Consider the following 22,288-nt stretch of genomic DNA (forward strand, 5'->3'; position numbering starts at 1 on the left):
TCCATAAAGTATTTCAGGACATATTTCAAAATCCCTCCAAATCCAAAGGCCCCCAAAACTTCAATCTCCTCCCAACCCAAGTCCAAATCCCTAAAGTCAGTTAATCGCTGCATAGAGGGATCTTTCCAACTTTTCTTCTTCAGTCCAAGTCGGGGTCCAAACCTCGAAATCTGACTTTTTCTAAAATCATTCATAAAAGGCCTCAACTTACAGTCCTCACTTTGCTTCTGTAAAGCTAAGGATCCCGCTTGTATTACTTTATGTTCAGCAACAGCAGCTTTCCTCTTCTCCTCCTTCTCCTCCACCATTTGTCCTGTCGAAGTAGATTCCTGTACCAGATCCTGAATTATTTCTGTGTTGTTGCTCGCTTTTTGGCTCAAGTTAGTCACTTTCTGTTCCAAATTATCAACCTTAAAAGTCATGTTATCCGTCTTTTTATGAAGCTGTTCCAGCGAGCAGCTTATCTTACATAAAACAGTCACAATAGCTTCTCCTGTCAACATTTTTAAATGGTCCAAGGTCAATCTCTGGTTCTCAGAATCCTTATCTTGCAGCTGGAGGTCTCCCAGTTACACTCCTGTAACAGTTTCAAAAACTCCCTCTAGGGGGAAACAGTCTCCACTTGTATCAGTTCTTTCAAGCACAACTCAAGCATTAAAAATAGTTTCAGTTTTAAGTTACTTTTCCTCCTTTTTAAACGCAGAAAAGGACAATGGAAACAGTATCTTGCTCTTATTAAGCTAGCTGTCAAATCCGTTCTGTCAATGAACTCTCCCCAAATGTCCTCTGGCAACCCGTTCCCAGGTTCAGAGCAGTGGTAATTTGATTTCTCACTCTCTCCTGCAGGCTCACTTGGTCCAAAATTCCCCCCTCTTCTCCTGCTTCCAAGGGGGGTTTTGTATTTTAAACAGATGGACGTTTAATCCTTTACCAAAAACTTTCAGAGACTTTAGCTTGTGACGTCTTTGCTTTAGTCTATTTACAAAAGCGGAAGGCGGACTTCCTGTTTATGACCTTCCCGCTTCAGTGCCAAATTAAGGTATTAAGGTATTTAAAGATCCAATTTTCCGTTTTACTCACGGGTAGTTGTTTAAAATCCAATTGTCCACAGGAAAAAGTCAGCGCTCTCCGGCAACAGCAATGCAGCTTCACTCCATGAAAGAAGCGGTTGATTCAAAGCACCGCGCCACTTACCCCACGTCGCTCCGGATCCCCAAAACAGGGTTTCCCCGCGAGCAGGGGAGGCGCAAAAGGTGCCAGCCGAATCCCAGGTTCACAAGCTTCTCCCGCTTGTGATTTCTATGTGGCGGTCAGACCCTGCTTTTCACGGAGCAAGTTCCTCCCGATCGGAGGAGCTCCGCCATTGCCGGAGGCGCCAACCCGGAAGTCTCCATACAACCAGAGATTAATCAACGAGTTTTGTGACTCAAATTGCACCTACTAGACCAAATTTTTTAAAGTAAATTTTAAAGTAAATTTTAAAGTAAATGTGGACTAAAGTTGCTTCTGGGGCTCCTCCAGGATTAGGGACCCTTCATTAGTTTCATAGTAGATCCACCCCTGTTCCCTGCGCTGTGTTGTACGAGGGCTACAAATGTGCTGAATTGTTCTGGAATTAGGACTAGCATCTGGAATTAGGACTAGCATCATATCAATCCCCAAACACAGATTATGGTGATATCACACACACTTTTCTCTGCACGTAACAGGAACTTGCAAGAAAGCCAGCCATGCAGACAGAACTTCATACAGGGGCATAGGAAGGGGTGGGTTGGGGTGGTTCGCCCCAGGTGTTATCCCTGAGGGGGGTGACAAAATCCCCCCGGGCGGATCACTGCTACACTGATCGCCCCCCAGGCAGATCACCGCCCTGTCGATCACCCCGCCCCCAGGTGCACGGCATGTGTGCCACTCTGGGTGCCCAATCAGTTAGCTCTGCCGCTGACTTCATATACAGTCATACCTTGGTTCTCAAATGCTGTGATACTTGTACGTTTTGGCTCCCAAACACCGAAAACCCAGAAGTAAGTGTTCCAGTTTTCGAACGTTTTTTGGAAGCTGAACATCCTATGTGGCTTCCGCTTGAGTGCAGGAAGCTCCTGAAGCCAATCGGAAGCTGCACCTTCGTTTTCAAGCAGTTTTGGGAATCGAATGGACTTCCAGAATGGATTATGTCTGAAAACCAAGGTACGACTGCACTTTAAGGATACATAGAGTGCAAAATTGTTACTGTGCTATGCCTGATGTACTAATGGATTCAGTGCTATGATTGCTTTAAAAATGGTGGAAACATTTTGGATGAATTTGGCCTAGTTACAACTCTTTGAGAAAAAGAAAATTATATGTGTGCAGTAACAATAGTAGTAGTAGCAGCAGATGTTCTCACTGGAAAGTCATTATGCTTTTATCTTTTCTATGGGTTTTCTAATGCACTTTCTCCGTCATTGGGTGGGGTTAGAATAGAATCATAGAATCATAGAATCATAGAATCATAGAATCATAGAATCATAGAGTTGGAAGAGACCACAAGGGCTATCGAGTCCAACCCCCTGCCAAGCAGGAAACACCATCAGAGCACTCCTGACATATGGTTGTCAAGCCTCTGCTTAAAGACCTCCAAAGAAGGAGACTCCACCACACTCCTTGGCAGCAAATTCCACTGTCGAACAGCTCTTACTGACAGGAAGTTCTTCCTAATGTTTAGGTGGAATCTTCTATCTTGTAGTTTGGATCCATTGCTCCGTGTCCGCTTCTCTGGAGCAGCAGAAAACAACCTTTCTCCCTCCTCTATGTGACATCCTTTTATATATTTGAACATGGCTATCATATCACCCCTTAACCTCCTCTTCTCCAGGCTAAACATGCCCAGCTCCCTTAGCCGTTCCTCATAAGGCATCGTTTCCAGGCCTTTGACCATTTTGGTTGCCCTCCTCTGGACACGTTCCAGTTGGTCAGTGTCCTTCTTGAACTGTGGTGCCCAGAACTGGACACAGTACTCCAGGTGAGGTCTGACCAGAGCAGAATACAGTGGCACTATTACTTCCCTTGATCTAGATGCTATACTCCTATTGATGCAGCCCAGAATTGCATTGGCTTTTTTAGCTGCCGCGTCACACTGTTGGCTCATGTCAAGTCTGTGGTCGACCAAGACTCCTAGATCCTTTTCACATGTACTGCTCTCAAGCCAGGTGTCACCCATCTTGTATTTGTGCCTCTCATTTTTTTTTGCCCAAGTGCAATACTTTACATTTCTCCCTGTTAAAATTCATCTTGTTTGTTTTGGCCCAGTTCTCTAATCTGTCAAGTTACAAGGGTTATTGTACTGGGTGTTCAACTACTCTGTAACTATCCCTGAGACCCAGAAAATACATTTTATTTTCAAAGATTTGATCTGGTGACACCACATTCCACACTACATTCCATACCTTTCCCTTCCTGAGTTTTAAGAATACTCCTCCCCCCGTCTTACAAATTAATGTCAGAGGTGCTGCTAAACCAATGCTGGAGGCAGACACTTGGTTTGATTTATGAGTCTGAGGTTTGAATGGCAACACACAGCCATCAAGCTATAGGTGGTGCAGACAGACTCTTTCCACCATGTCTAGTCATGTACCATTTAGGTGTAAGACAATTATTCCAAAACACACTATTCTTTGCATGAGTTTCGCTTCCACAATACAGGCATCCCAAATCTATTCATTTTTGTTAATGATCAAATTGTTTGATGTTTAATACATCAATCTGAAATGTTACCACATTAGATGAGTGGTTCCCAACCTTTATGGTATGGTGAAAGCATTCAATATAACAGATTATGAATATTTTAAAAGTTTTAATGTTGATAAAGCCCATTTTGGCTACCAAGAAATTTTGATAACATGAAACCAAAATTCAGATAAATTCACTTCCAAAAATTTACCTCTGAGGATCCTATCACATGACAGTTCAATTAGTTGTTGTCTGTACAAAAAGAACAACAACTAACTGAACTGTCATGTGATAGGATCCTCAGAGGTAAATTTTTGGAAGGTCTGTTTCTTCAGCAGAAAAGTAGTGGACAAATTTCTGATTAAGCAAGCATTAAATCAGCCTTGGCTGAACTGTTAACTAATGCTGCTGGCAAATCCAATCATATAATTCTCTCTTAACAATATACAACCAGTAAATTTTAAATTAACTTTCCATAGTTTTTCCCAGTCTTCCATTTGTGTATTATGTCCTATATCTTGTGTCCATTTGATCATTACAGATTTGACCTCTTCATCTTTAGTCTCCTATTCTAACAATAAATTATACATTTTCTTTAGAAATTTATCATCATCATCATCTACAATTTTTCTTTGAAATCTAGATATGGTGTAACCAAATCCTTTCTTGTTGTCTTCTTTGAAAACCTCATTTAATTGACGATGTTGCAGCCAATCATGAACGTGTTCTCTTATCTCCTGATAATCCTTAAGTTAAGAAACGAGGCTTTTGATCTTAATTCTCTTGAGAGCTGGCAGCCCCATAAGATCTCTACATGCCACCCCTTGAGTCCTGGCTTTGGGATGCTGGAGATCTGGCAACCCTAGGATCATCCTATTTATAACTTATTCCTCTAGCAGGAGCTATGCTTTCTTCCAGCAAGCTCAACAGGGCATACATAGCTATGTTGGCTGGGTCTGATGGGTGGTGGTATCCAACATCTGGAGAGCCACAGGTTCATTCCATGATGTTGTGTATAGTAGTATCACTGAGAGCCCCAATTCACCCACAGTCAGTGACTGGAAACTTGACAGTATAAAGTGCTATTCCATTTGGGTTTAAACTTTCTCAGTGGTTGGTAAGTACCCTGCAGTAGTAAACTTGGGTAGGGGATTAGAAGAAAAAATGGAAATGAGGTATTTATTTTATGTTGGGAAGGTATATTTTGTTTTGCTCTTCCTTTGTTAGTGTTTAAACTGCCAATTACAAAATTCTTGGAATTGTGAACAAAATATCAGAATCCATCTACATACAAACATCCCTTGATCTCTTCTTCTTCTTCTTCTTCTTCTTCTTCTTCTTCTTCTTCTTCTTCTTCTTCTTCTTGTCATCTGTCTGTTTTTAGAGACAATGCAGTGTGTCTCTGAGGATGAAGACAAACCGCTGGGGAAGCACAGCACCGTGGCTGCGGAAACCACTATTTCCTAACTGCTGCCTCCCATAGTTTTTTCTGCTTAAAGAAAAGTAATAAACCACACTAACCTCCCTGTCCCTTTCCCCAATCTGGATGTTATATAGAAAAATAGTAACAGCATTTTTTCTTTTGGTATGGGTCATTCTGTCCAAGAATTTGGTATGTGTTCCTCATTAGATTCCAGTTGTGGCCTGTAACAGTTAGTGAGCTAAAGAAATGCTATAAAGAAAGTCCTGGATCTGCGCATTCAATAGCTCATGAAGGCAGCCAAGATCCTGCCATAAGGTCAAAGAGTAGGAGAGAGTCTTTTGAAACTCAATAATCTGTCAACTGTTCTAGCGGAGGGGTGAGGGAATCCAGAAACAGTGCTGCTCTAACTCCACACTGTCAGAAAGTAAAGAGAATTTCCTCAAATTCACCATGTGCAAAAATTGCAATGGATATGCTTCTTCTGTGTCAATTGTCAAGAAAAATAAATTGCAGCATTGCACTGGTTATATACCAATTGCCTTCTCATTAATGATCTCAGAGCTCATTTTTAGACTAACATGGAACACATGTATAGCTCCTACCCATGCTGTGCCTGTCAACGCGTTTAAGTCTTTGGTCCAAGTTGACCCATTTGCTTGTAATGTTAGCACACCACCGAATGATGGCCTAGATGGGTGCCCAGGTGATAACCTAAAGTTATACACAGGTGGGCTTATGCACATAGTAGGTGAATTGAAACAAGGACTGAATACTTTATTCATGTATAAAGCACAGCCTTCAGAATGGTAAATATACTTGCCATAGAGGAGGAGGTTCTCCAGTCACTTATGGACTCACTGTTAAGACCGTGTTCATGGAAGAGAATCTTACTCAGCTACAAGTGATCGCCAAAGAGAAAAAAGAAGATACTTCTCATAATCCAACACAGAGTTAGGCAAATTTAAGTTGTCGAAGCCACTATATTTTTGAAAGTTGCTGCTTTCCAGTGCACGTTTGACTACGTTTGGGTTTTTCTTTCTCATCATGAAACCCAATGTTCCCACTACTCAGTTTACTTGTGGGTGTGGCTTAGCAGGCTCCCAACAGGCTCTGCTCCGCCACGCTCAGTCTTTTTCTCTCTGTGCTTCATGGAAAAAGCAAATGACCCATACAGCCAATGGCTCCCAACTCCAAGAAAAACCAAATGAACTGAATCTTTCCAAAAGGAAGATTTTATAGCCTGCATCTTTACATGCTCCTTTTCCTAAGGAAAACAAGTACTGTACTGTCAGGGAACTGCCATCGGAACGAGAGGAGGAGGCAAGGCTCCACAGCGATGCTGGAGAAGGGCCCAGTAGGGAGAGAGGCAGTTCTTCGGCTGGGGAAGGAAATCAGCGTAACACCAGGGATAAAGGGGGGCCGATGGGGGAAGCGGAGAGGGGGCTCCAGGACTCCTCACCGGAGACCAGCGGGGAGAGCACGGGTCCTCCGCTGCCCACACCCACCCTGCGCAGAAGACTTCCGCGCAAGGAGAGTAGGTGGCGACTTGGCGTCAAAGAACTTCTTTGCTGGAAGAGGTTCAAGAAATGCCCACTGACGGATTCTGCTAGCGACTGAACAGCCACGAAGTGAATGGCTGTCCAGACAGAAAAGGTTTAACCAGGCAACCTAGCCTAGAGTGCCGGTAACTTACACACGAGCAACCCCTAAAACCATTACATGTACCTTTCTTTTTAAGTTGTTTGGAACCTTTGCTTGTTTGTTTTACTGCCAATGGATGGAGACTTGTTGAAGGTAAACAGCGTTTCCGTGCGCTCTGGTTTCTGTCATGATGTCCCATTGCACCAGAAGTGGTTTAGTCATGCTAGGCACATGACCTGGAAAGCTGGCTGTGGACAAACGCTGGTTGCCTTGGCCTTAACCATCCAGGGGTCCTTTACCTTTACATTTTTACGAGGGAGTAGGAATTTCTCTCCAACATCCACATCACCTCATCAACCAATTCTTCCCTGTTGGTTAGGATCAGGTTCATGGAAGCCAATTCCCTTCTTTGCTGTTCTGAGGAAAATAAGCCTTTGCACCTGCTATTTAATGTTTAAAACTTTGATGTGCTTGGTAATGACACATTTAGCATTGCATATCTTTTTTGTCCCTAAGAGTCATTCAATGCTGCTTCACCTGCAGTTTCATGGTTTTTAATCATACACAGTTCTGTCATTTCGGAGTCAGGCTTTTAAAGGCCATGTATATTGCTAGGCAATCTCAACACAATGACAGTTAAATGCAATACTTCAACTCTTAGCTTACAAAATACATTCTGCATAATTCATAACATAGGAAAAGCTGGAACACTAGGAGAGCTGCTTCTGAATTCCAGTCAAAATGCCTTATGCATCTTTCATCCCTGTGAAGCAGCATGGACCTAGAATTATAATAATAATGCTTTACACTGATATGGCTCTTTGTTTTGAGTATGGAAAGCATTTTTCAAAAACCATAAATTGTTAACTCTCAGCAAACCCTTGTGGGGGGTTTTCAGTGTTATTTTAAAAAGCCTTTAAAAAAATAACAGCAAATCAAAAATTCTGCAAGCACATAATCAACTGCTTAAGAGGGATTCTAGATGGACAGTTATAACAGAGCTACATTTGAAGCTCGTATTAACTAGATAGTAACAGTGAAATAAATACACTTATGCACAAGCTCCCACCAGTCAATAGTATTGAGTTCACTAAGAACAAGTGGGAACTTCCGCTTGCCAACACCATGATAAGTAGCATGTGTTGTATGACACTTAGCTATTATGTGTAACAAATCAGTGTACACACAGGGGCTCCAAATCAGTAGTACTAATTCTTCTGAGCCAGACAAAACATTCAGTGGGTGTTAAAGTGTTAGTGACATAAATAGAAGATTGCCTAACGAACTGATCTTCAAAACACGCTGCTGGCATTATGCCCATTCTCTTCACAAGTTCTTAGCATGGGCAAAGTGCTTTAAGGATTATGCTATCAAGGGTGAGCCAACATTCCCTTACATTATTCTTCCCTAACAAAACTTCCCTAACATTATTCTGGCAGTATGATGTTAAGCTAATTGCACCATCTTATTTTATTTTTAACTACAAGCATTAGAATAACAATGATAATTGTTGGCTGGCTATGTCTGTCAGACTTTGGTAACTATGGAGCAGTGTGGTAAGAGGTTTGGGAAGATATGGCTTCCCTACCTGAACAGTTTTGTAGAAGAGGGGATTTCAACAGGTGCAGAGATTTCTCCCCCCACATCTTTTTAACACCTATGATTTTTGCTTTCCAGTGTTCCTCCATAGCATCCTGCTTAAGAAAATCATAGAATCATAGAGTTGGAAGAGACCACAAGGGCCATCGAGTCCAACCCCCTGCCAAGCAGGAAACACCATCAGAGCACTGCTGACATATGGTTGTCAAGCCTCTGCTTAAAGACCTCCAAAGAAGGAGACTCCACCACACTCCTTGGCAGCAAATTCCACTGTCGAACAGCTCTTACTGTCAGGAAGTTCTTCCTAATGTTTAGGTGGAATCTTATTTCTTGTAGTTTGGATCCATTGCTCCGTGTCCGCTTCTCTGGAGCAGCAGAAAACAACCTTTCTCCCTCCTCTATGTGACATCCTTTTATATATTTGAACATGGCTATCATATCACCCCTTAACCTCCTCTTCTCCAGGCTAAACATGCCCAGCTCCCTTAGCCGTTCCTCATAAGGCATCGTTTCCAGGCCTTTGACCATTTTGGTTGCCCTCCTCTGGACACGTTCCAGTTGGTCAGTGTCCTTCTTGAACTGTGGTGCCCAGAACTGGACACAGTACTCCAGGTGAGGTCTGACCAGAGCAGAATACAGTGGCACTATTACTTCCCTTGATCTAGATGCTATACTCCTATTGATGCAGCCCAGAATTGCGTTGGCTTTTTTAGCTGCTGCGTCACACTGTTGGCTCATGTCAAGTTTGTGGTCAACCAAGACTCCTAGATCCTTTTCACATGTACTGCTCTCAAGCCAGGTGTCACCCATCTTGTATTTGTGCCTCTCATTTTTTTTTTGCCCAAGTGCAATACTTTACATTTCTCCCTGTTAAAATTCATCTTGTTTGTTTTGGCCCAGTTCTCTAATCTGTCAAGGTCGTTTTGAAGTGTGATCCTGTCCTCTGGGGTGTTAGCCACCCCTCCCAGTTTGGTGTCATCTGCAAATTTGATCAGGATGCCCTTGAGTCCATCATCCAAGTCGTTGATAAAGATGTTGAATAAGACCGGGCCCAAGACAGAACCCTGTGGCACCCCACTAGTCACTCTTCTCCAGGATGAAGAGGAACCATTGATGAGCACCCTTTGGGTTCAGTCAGTCAGCCAGTTACAAATCCACTGAGTAGTAGCATAGTCAAGACCGCATTTTACCAGCTTCTTTACAATAATATCATGGGGCACCTTGTCAAATGCCTTGCTGAAATCAAGGTAGGCTACATCCACTGCGTTCCCTTCATCTACCAGGCTTGTAATTCTGTCAAAAAACGAGATCAGGTTAGTCTGACATGACTTATTTTTCAGAAATCCATGCTGACTATTGGTGATCACAGCATTCCTTTCTAGGTGCTCACAGACTGTTTGCTTAATGATCTGCTCCAGAATCATCCCTGGTATTGATGTCAGACTGACTGGGCGGTAATTATTTGGGTCCTCTCTTTTCCCCTTTTTGAAAATAGGGACAACATTTGCCCTCCTCCAGTCTGCCGGGACTTCGCCTGTTCTCCAGGAATTCTCAAAGATGACTGCCAGTGGTTCTGAGATCACATCTGCCAGTTCTTTTAATACTCTTGGATGCAGTTCATCTGGCCCTGGAGACTTGAATACATCTAGACTAGCCAAGTATTCTTGTACTATCTCCTTAGTTATTCTGGGCTGTGTTTCCTCTGCTGAATCATTTGCTCCAAATTCTTCAGGTCGGGCACTGTTTTCTTTATCGGAGAAGACTGAGGCAAAGAAGGCATTGAGGAATTCAGCCCTTTCTGTGTCCCCTGTTTGCATTTCACCATCTTCTCCTCTGAGTGACCCCACTGTTTCTTTGTTCTTCCTTTTGCTACGAACATACCCATAAAAGCCTTTTTTGTTGCTTTTAACCTCTCTAGCAAGCCTGAGTTCATTCTGTGCTTTAGCTTTTCTGACTTTGTGTCTACACGTGCTGGCTATGTCTTTGAATTCCTCTTTGGTGGTTTTCCCCCTTTTCCATTTTTTGTACACATCCTTTTTTAATCTTAACTCAGTTAAAAGTTCTTTAGATAGCCACCCTGGCTTCTTTAGGCACCTTCCATGTTTCCGTCTCATTGGTATTGCCTGAAGTTGTGCTTTTACTATCTCCCTCTTAACAAACTCCCAGCCATCATGAACTCCCTTTCCTTTTAGTATTACTGTCCATGGGATCTCACCCAGCACTTCCCTAAGTTTTATGAAGTCGGCTTTCTTAAAGTCAAGAAATTGAGTCCTAGTATGCTTGGCTGCTCCTTTCCGCTGTATAGTAAACTTCAGAAGAGCATGATCACTCGCGCCTAATGATCCTTCCACTTCTACCCCACTAACCAGGTCATCAACATTGGTTAGGACCAGATCTAAAATGGCTGTTCCTCTTGTTGCTTCTCCCACTTTCTGGACAATGAAGTTGTCTGCAAGGCCAGTGAGGAATCTGTTTGACCTTATGCTCTTGGCTGAGTTTGATATCCAACAAATATCTGGGTAATTGAAGTCCCCCATTACTACTATCTCCCTTCCTTTTGCATGCTTGGCCATCTGTTCCAGGAAGGCATCATCTATGTCCTCCGTTTGGCTTGGGGATCTATAGTAAACTCCCACAATGAGGTCCCTGTTATTCTTCTCTCCCTTAATTTTGACCCAAATGCTCTCACTTTGGCTTTGAGGTTCTAAATCTTGGATCTCTTCACAGGTATACACATCCCTGACATATAACGCCACTCCTCCTCCTTTCTTGTCTGGTCTGTTTCTCTGAAATAGATTGAACCATTATTTTATGCCATATTGTAGAAGCCTCTTCTAATACATCCATTTATCCATTTTACAATTAAAGAGCTGCCATTCTTTTAAGACATGAAATTTGAGACATATCACAATTTACTGTCTCTCTGATCAGATTCTCACACTAGACTGGGCAGTATATCTTCATGATACACAAATCCAGAGCCAGCAACACATGAAATTCATAGTACTGCTGTATTCTGCCTTAACCCCACTCCATTTTTTTCATACATCTATTTTGACAGAAAAAAACAATCTTTACATAATTCAATCCACATTTTCTTCAACTTCCCTCCCCTCCTTTCTGCAGTTCCTTATTTTGTATCTTTTTTCCTACTGCGTAACCAATTTGTATCTAATTATTAACTTCCCATTATATTCCCTTTAAATTATCTTTACTGCACGAGTTTATAACAATCCTACTAATGTTTTAAGTTGCTTACAATGTATATTCAATACAATATCTGATCAGATTCTCACACTAGACTGGGCTGTATATCTTGATGATATACAAATAAAGAACCTCCTGCACACAGAAGTCATAGTACCACTGTATTCTGCCTTGGTCAGACAACATCTGGAGTACTGTGGTGAGTTCTGGGTGCCACACTTTAAGAAGAATATTGACAGGCTGGAACGTGTGCAGAAGAGATGATCAAGGGTCTGGAAACCAAGGCATATGAAGTTGAGGGAGTTTAGTATGTTTAGCCTACAAAAGAGGAGATGGAGAGGAGATATGAGAGCCATCTTCAAATATCTCAAGGGCTATCACATGGATAGCCTTCCAACTGTACAGTTCTATCATTCTATGACAAGCAGGTCTGAACAAGCTTTTCAGCTGCTCTCTCCAACTTCAGCTCTCACCTTCTGTTCTTTTTATTCTAAGGAAGGTTCCGAACACTCTGAACAAAATCGCAATTTGTCCAGTCATAGGGCTGGCCATCTCCAGAAAGGCAGATCAAGTAGCCTCATAATAGTGATTCTGGTAGAACACTAAACCACAGGTTTGGCTATGCTTAGCTTAAGTGAACATTTGTTCACTTAAAAACTGCTGAGACTTGATCTTGACTTTCCTAAGCTTTAGTGCATATAGTTTATGGCTCAGTGTTGTTGCCAAAAAATCCACAGGAGTTTGGCCAGCATCTACCAGGCAGCTTAGCTGAACCATTGTAGATACATAAAGATTACAGTACCTATGATTTAAAACCATGGTAGCCTTTCAGTGGCTTTTGTTTTACTTACAAAGTGTATGCATGAGGAGAAACAAAAACAGTTGGCTTTATTGAGTAATGAATGGTGCAGTCTCATACATCTCTACTCAAAGGTAAACACCACAGTGTGCAGTGGGACTTACTGCCAGTAAAGTGTGTACAGGATTACAGCCAAGATTGTCCCCCACACTCTTAAAAGCTCATGTCAAAATCACAAAGACTGCATGGTGTAGTGGTAAAAATGTTGAACTAAGACCCGGGAGACTGCAACAATCCCCAGCGTTATCTGTGCCTGATTCCCTCACAGGGTGGGTGCTGTCAGTTGGCCCAGAATTGGGTGTCCAACTGGAGCTGGCCGGGGTATTTTCTGTGGTTGCCTCCACTGGAAGGTTTTTTATAACACAGTCGACCCTTCCCCGCCACTGCCCTTATTGCAAAATTGTCTTGGGTGAGCCCCTGAGTGACACGTACTGTGGACCTCATTACAGCTAGAACAGTCAAGATGTCTGGCTGGAACTGGGGGGACACAGACCCCTAAACATTTTGTGAATCTTTGTCCTTTTGTCCGTTTACTGTATCCCCCCCCATTTCAACTATAAAATGGTGATTTTCTTGAGTCAAAATGACAGTACAGTACTCCTAAACATTTTTTAAAGAAAAAAAGCACTGGCTAGAACTGTGCACGGAGAGCACCAGTGGCGTAGCGTGGGTTGTCAGCACCCGGGGCAAGGCAAGTAATTTGCGCCCCCTAACCCGTGGATTTGCGCCCCCTAACCCTAACCCCCAGATGTTGCGCCCGGTGCGGACGGGCCCCCCTGCACCCCCCACGCTACGCCACTGGAGAGCACCACCACAGCACCACCCTGTTTTTCAATGCCCCTTGTGGCAGTTTAATTCGGGATTCCCTCTCTTAGTGCTGTCCCTGCTGCTCCGCACTTCCCTTTGCCCCACCGCTTTCCCCCAGGAAAACCCGCTCTTTACCGCTGAAGTGAACTCAGCGTCCCATTCCTGATTTCAAGATCCAGTTTCGGGTTTTCAGCGAAATGACATTTGTTCCAATTCAGCGGTGAAGAGGAAGTTTCTCTGGAGAAAGGGGGGGGGTAAGCGGAAAGCTGCTCGGCCCCAGGCTTTCTGAAGGGGGGCAGCTTCCCTGCGCCTCCCCTGCCCTAGACTGTGGGGCGCGGAGGGACCACGCTGTCAGAGGAAAAGGCAGGCTATAAATAAATATATAACATACTGTACTACTAAATTGCTGCTGAAGAATAACCCAGGTGTAGTTTACTGTTTCCTTGAGATGCCCGCGTTGGCTTTCCCAGAGCTGCAACCCAGAGCTGTGGGTTCAGATTCTGCCAGCTGCACAGCGTTGCTCGGAGCGCAGAGGCGGGACGAGGAGCCCGGCGTTTGCTAGGGAGACGAAATGGAAGAGAAACAGCCTTCTCAGGTCCCTTCTTCCCCTCCGCCAAGCAGCCCCACACCTTTCTCCCCCTCCCCTGTCAAGGGGGAGGCGCGCCTCGTTACACGCGGGCCTTTTATTTCACTCCACCGATTCCCCCGGACCCACAACCTGCTGGGGCCGCTGCGTGGACGAACCCGAAGTGCCGAGTTGCGCGGACTCCGTTTCCCGCGCACCTCTTTGGGCGCATCCGAAGAGGCGGCGCCGCGGCTGCGCACGGAGCGCCGGGCGGCGTCTGGTTGCCGTAGCAACGAGCGGAGGCCGCCGCCGCCGGCGCGCGCTTATGTCTCTGCCGGAGCCCGTGAGGAGGCGGCTGAGCTCCTTCAGCCGGACCGTCTTCACGGACAACAACCGGACCGGACCCGGGAGCAGCGCCGCCGACAACGTGCCGGGTGAGTGGCGGGCGGGGGCGCCGCAGGGGCCAGCTACAAAGATGGCGGCGGCGGCGCCGTCACGTGGTCGGCTGCCAGGAGTCGAGATGGAAGGGCGCTGGGCGGCGGGGAGGCAGTTGCGGTTGCAGTGGAGATTGCAGGGGTTTGCAGTGAATGCAAGATCAGGGGCTCCTCCCAGACCAAGGAATGCCTAATAAATACCTTATTATTCATTTGTTAACTGCTGCCACATTAATAATTGCCAGGTTTTGGAGAACTCGATATACCGTAAATCTCTTTGAAGCTTGCCTGTCGTAGTTATGGGACTCCATACTTAGGGATAAACTAATGGCCTTACTACAACAAGAGCACCATACTGGAAAGATAAACACAAGCTTTTATACAACGTGGCCGCCTTTTATTGGATATGCACGGCTTCCATCCACCAGCAACACAGGGAACTTTGTGGAATGACACTTTCATCTGACTATACATCCAATGAACCTCAGCTGGGATTGCTTTTGTTACATTTTCACTTTTTGTGATGGCTCTGCACATCAACCTGCAGCTGTTATTGTTGCTGTTACTATTTTTTTTCTACTTTATATCTAATTCATTTGTAACTGAAAATCAATAAAACACACCAAAGAAGAAGCAGCTCCTAGTGGAAATGGGTTCTTCATTTCAGGCCACTGTCCACTTCAACTCTGCAAAAATGTGTGGCTTTCTCAGGAGCTTTTGTAAAAGCGGGTACAACTTGTGTCATTTTGAATGTTACTAGCACGAGGCATATATTATGCTTTTAAAAATTCCATCGCATCCAAATGTTTATTTTTTTTTTCTGAATCACAGAATCATAGAGATGTAAGGAACACCGAGGGTCCTCTCCTCCAACCCCTTGCAATGCAGGAATCTCATGTCAAATTCTTTAGTGAACCCAGGGGATGGAGCAGTGTGGTGCAAATGAAAGCTGAAAAGAAACAAGGCAGATGTCAGGAAGTAGTATTTTTGACACTACGAAAACATGAAATAGCTTGCAAGATGTTTGCTGAGGCAAGAACTCCAGAATCAATTGAGAAATAATGGCTGATTTCCTGAAGGAACTGAAAAAGATTTCTATAAGCCATAGAATTGGAAGGAACTCTGAGAATCTTCTAATCCAGACATAGGCAAACTCGGCCCTCCAGATGTTTTGGGACTACAACTCCCATCATCTCTAGCTAACAGGACCAGTGGTCAGGGATGGTGGGAATTGTAGTCTCAAAACATCTGGAGGGCCGAGTTTTCCTGTGCCTGATCTAGTCCAACCCCCTACAATGGAGGAATCTCAACTAAAGCATCCCTGACAGATGACCATCCAACATCTGCTTAAAAACCTCCAAGGAAGGAGAGTCTACCACCTTCCGAGGGAGTCTGTTCCATTGATGGAACAGCTCTTACTGTCAGAAAGTTCTTCCTGAGTTGGAATCTCTTTTCCTGTAACTCGAGGCCATTTGTTCCAGTCCTACTCTCCAGAGCCGGGGGGAAAAGCTTGCTCCATCTTTCATGTGACAGCCTTTTGATATTTGAATATGGCTCTCAGTCACCTCCTATCCAGGCTAAACATACCAAAATCCCTCAACTGTTCCTCATAAGTCTTGGTTTTCAGACCCTTGATCATCTTGGCCACCCTCCTCTGCACACATTCCAGCTTGTCAATATGCTTCTTAAATTGTGGTACCTAGAACTGTACACAGTACTTGATATGTGGTTTGAACAAGATAGAATAGAGTGGTACCATTATTTCCTTTAAAAAAATATTTTATTGAAACTTTTCAGCAATAGAAACAGATTAATCTAAATAAAAAACAAAACAACATAAAACAAAAAAAGAAAGAATGGATTATTTGGGCTTAGAAGTTCAAGCATGTCTCTTAGAACTGTGCTTTTTTCAGATGCATCTCTTTCATCTGAAACCTATGGATATTTTACTTCAAAGTAACTGTGCATAAAGTTGTAGCCTTCAACATATAGAAGGGAAAATGTCTGAAGTGGCTGGTGGGTTCTTTCCTCTGTCTCTCCAGATAATGAAATCGTCTCCAGTTTGCCCTTGCAGATGTCCCTCTATTTCAACCTCTGCTTTTTCCCATTTTGGTGGGTCAGCAGTATAGTGATGCTGCAGCTGAAGGTGAGTTCAGAAGACAATTGGTACTCTTATAATCCTATTGCATCTGCTGTTGTTCTGTACAAACTCTGCAAGAGAGAGACTAGTAATGGTGCATCTACATACCTTGTAATGGCCGTACTTCTATAATAAGATTGAGAATGTTCTGAGTGGTGCTTATTTAAAGAATTTTGTATCCCACTCTTCAGCCAGAAAGAGCTCCCAAAACAGTTTGCCTATCAGTGCAAACAAGGCAGTCCTAATGTGTACAGTCTAAAGAACAATCACACAACGGAAAAAGAGATAAGGAGGGAGGATGAAATAAGTGGTGGCCAACTTTTTTCAAAGAGTGCCAGATTTGATGAAGTGAAGTGAAGGGACATGAGGGCCAACCAAAGAGCCAACCCAAATTGTTGAGCTTTGTTTAAGATTGAAGTTGTTGAGCTTTTTTTATGATTTTACCCCAGGAAATAAACTGCCACAGGAGCTGGATTAAACCGACCAGCGGGACAGATTAGGCCCCCAAACCGGACTTTGGACATGCCTGATAAGCAAACTCTGTTATAGGTTCCTAGTTATAAGTTCTTCTAATGACCAGCCAGAGTGGAAAAGTTCAAGGAGATAACAGTTAATGGTCTCAGCTGCATTGATGGAGTGACCCTCCATCCCTTTCCTCTCCGCCTCTGCTGCAGCCTGGTGTAATGCCAGTCAGGTGACAGTTGATAAGAGGGAGGGGCCTGACTTCTCTGCAGAGATGGCTCTCCATTCCTTCTCTCCCTCCCCTGCTGTAACCTAATGAAATGGCTGTGGTCAAGTGACACTTGCAGACAGGTTTATAACATAAGCAGGCAAGGTTTTTTTTGGGGGGGGGGGACACAGTTAGATTCTCAGTGTAGCCTTATGAGGCTTTGCCCTCGGGTGGGAAAAATATTGCGCCTGAGAAAGGGAAGTGGGAGTCAACAGACACTCAAGGAATAGTTTCAGAGAAAAAGCTTTATTTCTACCATCCATGAACTGGTAGAAGGAGCAAGTGTGATAACTCACAAAAAGCATGCACGAGTTCACAGTCATGTGCACAAGCATATATACCCTTCCAGTTCCCTCCCCCTTTTCTCCTCCTTCTTCCAGAGTCCTGCCCCATGAGTTCCTCTGAGCATGAACAGAAAGCTGTCTTGGGACTATTGTGGACTCTTGCCGCCCTTCCCAGGAAAGGGGGTGGGGTGAGAAGCCAAGGGGTTTCAGAGTGTTCAGATATGTTTCAATCTCTTGTTCTGGCATAGTTCCCGGAAAGAAAGTTGCAAGTCAAATGTACTGTTTGGCAAGGTCAACTATAGCCTGAGAAGCGACCTTTGTTACAGCAGAGCGAAATGTTTCTGATGCTTAGCTAATGCCTTTTAGCTGCTGAGAAAAATTATTTTGAAAAGCTTTGAGAAGCTTTGAGCCTGCTTTGGTGGGGGGTGACTTCGGGCCTAGGTGGGGTCACCTGTCCTCACCTCCTACATCGGTATAGTATGGATTCCAAGAATATGACAGTCAATTGGCCAATGGTAGTACAGGCATACCTCAGAGATATTGTGGGTTGAGTTCCAGACTACTGCCATAAAGCAAATATTGCAATAAAGTGAGTCACACAAAGTTTTTGGTTTCCCAGTGCATATAAAAATTACGTTTACACTATACTGTAGTCTGTTAAGTGTAGTGCATCTTAAAAAGCAATGTACATACCTTCAGAGTCGTCTTTTCCATTGGGCTTACTGGCTTGTTGCACCAGGGCGCTGGCCCCTCAGGGGTGCCCCAGCGAGTGGGGGAGCTGTGTGGCTTTGCCGGCGGCCTCCCCTTTCCCTCTGCACGCCCGCCAGCTGCGCCCCGTCCACCATATGGGTGGCAGGCGTGCAGCTCCCTTCCCAGGCCCTCTTGGGAGGAGAGCAATCCCCGCAGAGGCTTAGGGTGGAAGCTGTGCCCTGCCAACTGTATGGCTGTCGGGTGTTCAGCTTCCCTCCCAGGCCCCCGCAGAGGCTTGGGAAAAGATTGACAACTCTGGGAAACGGGGGTGGGGCGCCAGAGGGATCTTTGCACCACAGCGGCAGATATGCTTAAGATGGCCCTGCAACCTTAATTAATGTGACGTAGAGACACAAAGTGAGCACATGCTGTTGGAAAAATGGCGCCAGTAGACTTGTTTGATGCAGGGTTGCCACAAACCTTCAATTTGTAAAAAACACAACTATCTGTGAAGTGCAGTAATGCGAAGCGCAACAAAACGAGGTATGTCTGTATTTAATTGTTTGTCATTTTTTGTCATTTCTCAATTCTAGTATCCAGTCTTACCAGACTACTACAAGTTCATCTTGGTGACAGTCATTATATTAACCTCTCTGATTGAAATGATCCGCTTGTACCTAGGATACATGGGGAATTTGCAGGAGAAGGTAAGTTTGCCTCACACCCATGAGGAATTCAGTAGCAGTTATCTCAGACTAATAGATTATTAATATTGAATAACCTTTCTTAGGTTACAGCCTTCCCCCAACAAATTTAGTAGCTGGACTCAGTCCTGAAGATAAGATACCACACAGACATGCTGGTTAGACTCATACATGGTTTTTTTGTAGACAGTTGTATGGAGGAGCTTCTGTAGCACAGTGGCCAAGACAAAGTGTGAAAGCCGGGAAGCAGCTCAGTAGGTAGTCTCAGTGAACCACTGCAGAGGGAAGTTCCTACCCTCTTCTGAAATATTTTTAAATGGAATATTTTAAAAGTCTCTTAAGTGGTGCAGAATGGTAAAACAAAAATGCAGCATACTGTAAAACCAATAAGCAGTAATATAAAAGCATTTTAAAAAATAAAAGAGGAATTGATGCATTCAAACACATAAAACAGGTTTAGTCTTAATGGGTCAGGGAAAGCTACATGGAGTAATGAATGCTATTGGCCACACAGGGCCATTGTAAGAGTTGAAAAACAGTATGTGAAGCACTTTGAGTACTTGAAATACACTACAGAAATGTTAAGTATTAAAAAAAAACAGTGCTAGTATTAGTAAATGCCATTCTGGAATGAAATGTAAAAAAACAACAACCTAGGATATAATGTGGATCTGGAAGGAAATGGAACTGACGTGTATCTGTCGTAACAAAGAATAAGGTTAAGACTTTGGGGCTGCACTTTTCCTATGCACGTTTACCTAGGAATAATCCCATTAAATACAGTGAGATTTACTTATGAATAAACAAGCACAGAAGCGCATGGTGGATCAGTCTAACATGCTGTCCGCAATTCCAACATTCTTAAATTCTATTCAATGCTTAATCTGATTAAGGTTCTAGCCTTGCAGTTGCATGGATTAGTAAGAAAGGAAAGAAGTGCTCCTGAGTATGTGCAGAGCGTGTTTTCCTAGCTACTGAAAAAATGTTACACACAAGATGCTTAAGCATGTTGATTTCAGGTGCTTAAGCAATAGTAGACAGCATGGTGGGTCAGAGGCACTTACTTGGCCTCCATGCAGGTGAGGCACTGCTGCTTATTGAGAGGAGCGAGACAGTGGCAAGGTCAGAACACTGCAAATGCAGTGACCAGTTCAATCCAGTGTGTTTCCACCACAACACCCTCCCCGCCCCATCCCTGTATGCAGCAGCATCTCACCTACCAGGAGCTCAGGTAAGCAGCTCTGCGCCACCATGCTATTTGCTTCCGTGTTTAAGTCTGTATTGGATTAAGGGGCGTACCTAGGGGTTGGTTAGGTTGGGCCCTGCCAAGGGCTCAGGCCCAGGGGGGCACAAAAACCACACCTCTCTACTCTGACTGAGAGTGGCTAGGAGCCTGTCTGTCCCTCTGCACGCTCCCCAAGCTGCTCTTCCGCTGCTCTGGGCAGCTGGACAGGGATGGCGGGGAGGAGGGCAATACAGCTCCTTGCCAAGGGCGCAAGGAAGTCTGTCTACACTTCTGATTAGGATTGGGGTGCTAGTGGGTTTCTCCACCCCACCCACTTCCTTCTCCTAATCATGGTCTCTTCATTCTGACTTTCGTTGCCTGTGTAAATCCTACCTCTTTATCCTGAAAAATGCTGTCAGGTCAGAACCTGCTGCTGCAACTGTGACCCTATTTCCTACCAATGTAGGGGGAGACAGATGAGAATGTGAGCAATACAATTTGTCCTCTGCTACTGTCCAGGGCAGCTAAAGGGCAATGCTTCCTGTTGAAGAGACACAAGCTAGCGATTTGCATCCACTTCCTCGCTTCCCCCGACTGTCCCCAGTCCTGTTTGTATTCTGTTCCCCCTGTCAGCGAAATGACATCTGGCTGAGATGTCAGAGTGAAAAGTCTGGTGGGGTTGGGTCTGAGTGAAAAGTCACTTCATTGGCAGGGTTCTCTTGAAAGCTGCAGCAACAACAACAGAAGTAGAAAATCCGCAGAAGTAAAAAAGCTGTTTAATGAAATCTCTGTGGCTCTTAGTTTCTCAGTGTTCACACTTTGGACACAGGTGTTAGAAAGTCTGACCAATAAATTTTCTACTACTGAGTCATACTGCCAGGAGGTTAGTATATTGATACAACCCCCCCCCCCTTTATTTTTTTGCCTTTAATAGGTTCCTGAACTAGCCGGCTTTTGGCTCCTGAGTCTCCTTTTACAACTGCCCTTAATTCTCTTCCTGCTTTTAAATGGAGGTCTGAAAATCCAGCCCTTGGAGCGAGCAGTGAATATCGTCTTTGTAGTCTTCCTTGTCTTCCAGGTTGTTACTGCATTCGTCGCCCTCAGAAGAATGGTGAACCAACTGGCAACTCGCTTCCGTCTTCATGAGTTTGACCAGCTAGATCATCGTTTCCGCTCTGATAACCTAAGCTGGCATAAAATGAGAGTGGAGGCTCCATGGGATATGAGGCCACGTGTGGAGGAAATTCGCTCAACAAGTTCTAGTTGGACATCTGCCGTGAGGGCTTGATGCAGAACAGCCACCTGCCCATCTTCCTTGGTTCCTGTTGCCTTAATTATTTGGGTTTCTGAGAATCTGAACTTGTTCCAGATAACAAAAAAGCTACTCTTCTGCCAGGAACCTGTAAGATGAGCATCACCACCAGTGTCTTCACTGTGAGCCAATTCTGTTGTGATAAAAAATACTAACACAGGAAAAAATGTGACACTGGAATGTAAAACCTGCATGTGTTTTGCAGGCATGATTCATGAGGTTAGCTTTTTACACAATCTTGCCAATTTTATCTTGTGTAATCCACATGGATGTGCCTTCCCCTGTAACACTTTAGCATGTATTCCTCTTTAGACATTTTTCAGTGAAGGAAAAATGTTATATCAGCAGTAGCCCTCAGATTCACAGTTGTTTTGGACTTCTAAAAGTCTTTATGTTTTTATACTTTGCTTAATTTTTAAATGTGTTTTCTTAATATTTCAATAACTGTTGCAAAGGAATATTTTGTAAAAATAAATTGGTGTTAATATATTCTGTTGAAATATTTTACTGCAATTGGCTATGGCAAGCTAAGCATTCCCCGCTGAATGATACTTTGCAAGTGATAGCCATAGCTCTTCCAATGTGTATTGCTCCTCTGTGACCTTCTTTCTATAACCCAAAACAGAATTGCCTGATGGACTTACCTGAAGGAGAGTTTCATTTTGAGATAGTTCCATGATTACTGTACATAGGAAGACAAAGCCATGAAAGTGTACAAGATCCACAGATACTACATTACAATCTACATCCAAGGCTAAAGGTTTCAACAGTAGTGGCCAAGCCCTTGAAACTGCAGGAGGAAGACTGAAGCTGTTCCCCACTTCTGCTCTCAACTTTATTTGAATTTTAAGGCTTGTATCAATTCTACTGGATCCAGCGTCTGTCCAGGTCCATTGGAAAAGTAGAGTATGTGTGTCCTTCATTCTCTCTTAGAAGAAGAAGAGGGGATGGTGCTTATGG

General features: G+C 44.0%; 1 protein-coding gene and 1 long non-coding RNA gene across 2 annotated transcripts; one reads left to right on the top strand and one right to left on the bottom strand.

The window, feature by feature from the left end:
- The first annotated feature begins 14,026 nt into the window (after positions 1-14,026).
- TMEM17 (transmembrane protein 17) lies at positions 14,027-21,817 on the top strand. Its single transcript, XM_083606767.1, has 4 exons — positions 14,027-14,243; positions 16,286-16,389; positions 18,681-18,794; positions 20,951-21,817. Exons 1-4 carry the CDS (start codon positions 14,135-14,137, stop codon positions 21,302-21,304), a joined length of 681 nt encoding a protein of 226 aa, XP_083462893.1. The 5' UTR covers positions 14,027-14,134; the 3' UTR covers positions 21,305-21,817.
- On the bottom strand, positions 14,540-18,226 carry LOC310759532. The gene is made up of 3 exons (XR_014546384.1): positions 17,866-18,226; positions 16,492-17,251; positions 14,540-15,192 (listed from the first exon to the last, which is right to left on the bottom strand). It is a non-coding gene; the product is annotated as an uncharacterized lncRNA (long non-coding RNA).
- Positions 21,818-22,288: the final 471 nt, after the last annotated feature.

Source organism: Podarcis filfolensis, assembly GCF_964270895.1.
Source record: "Podarcis filfolensis genome assembly, chromosome: 3".
NCBI classification, from domain to species: Eukaryota; Metazoa; Chordata; class Lepidosauria; order Squamata; family Lacertidae; genus Podarcis; species Podarcis filfolensis.

Coding starts and splice junctions, on each gene's coding strand:
- TMEM17 (XM_083606767.1), top strand. CDS start 14,135: ATGTCTCTGCCGGAGCCCGTGAGGAGGCGGCTGAGCTCCTTCAGCCGG. Junction 14,244..16,285: donor CGCCGCCGACAACGTGCCGG/GTGAGTGGCGGG, acceptor CTGTCTCTCCAG/ATAATGAAATCGTCTCCAGT. Junction 18,795..20,950: donor TGGGGAATTTGCAGGAGAAG/GTAAGTTTGCCT, acceptor TGCCTTTAATAG/GTTCCTGAACTAGCCGGCTT.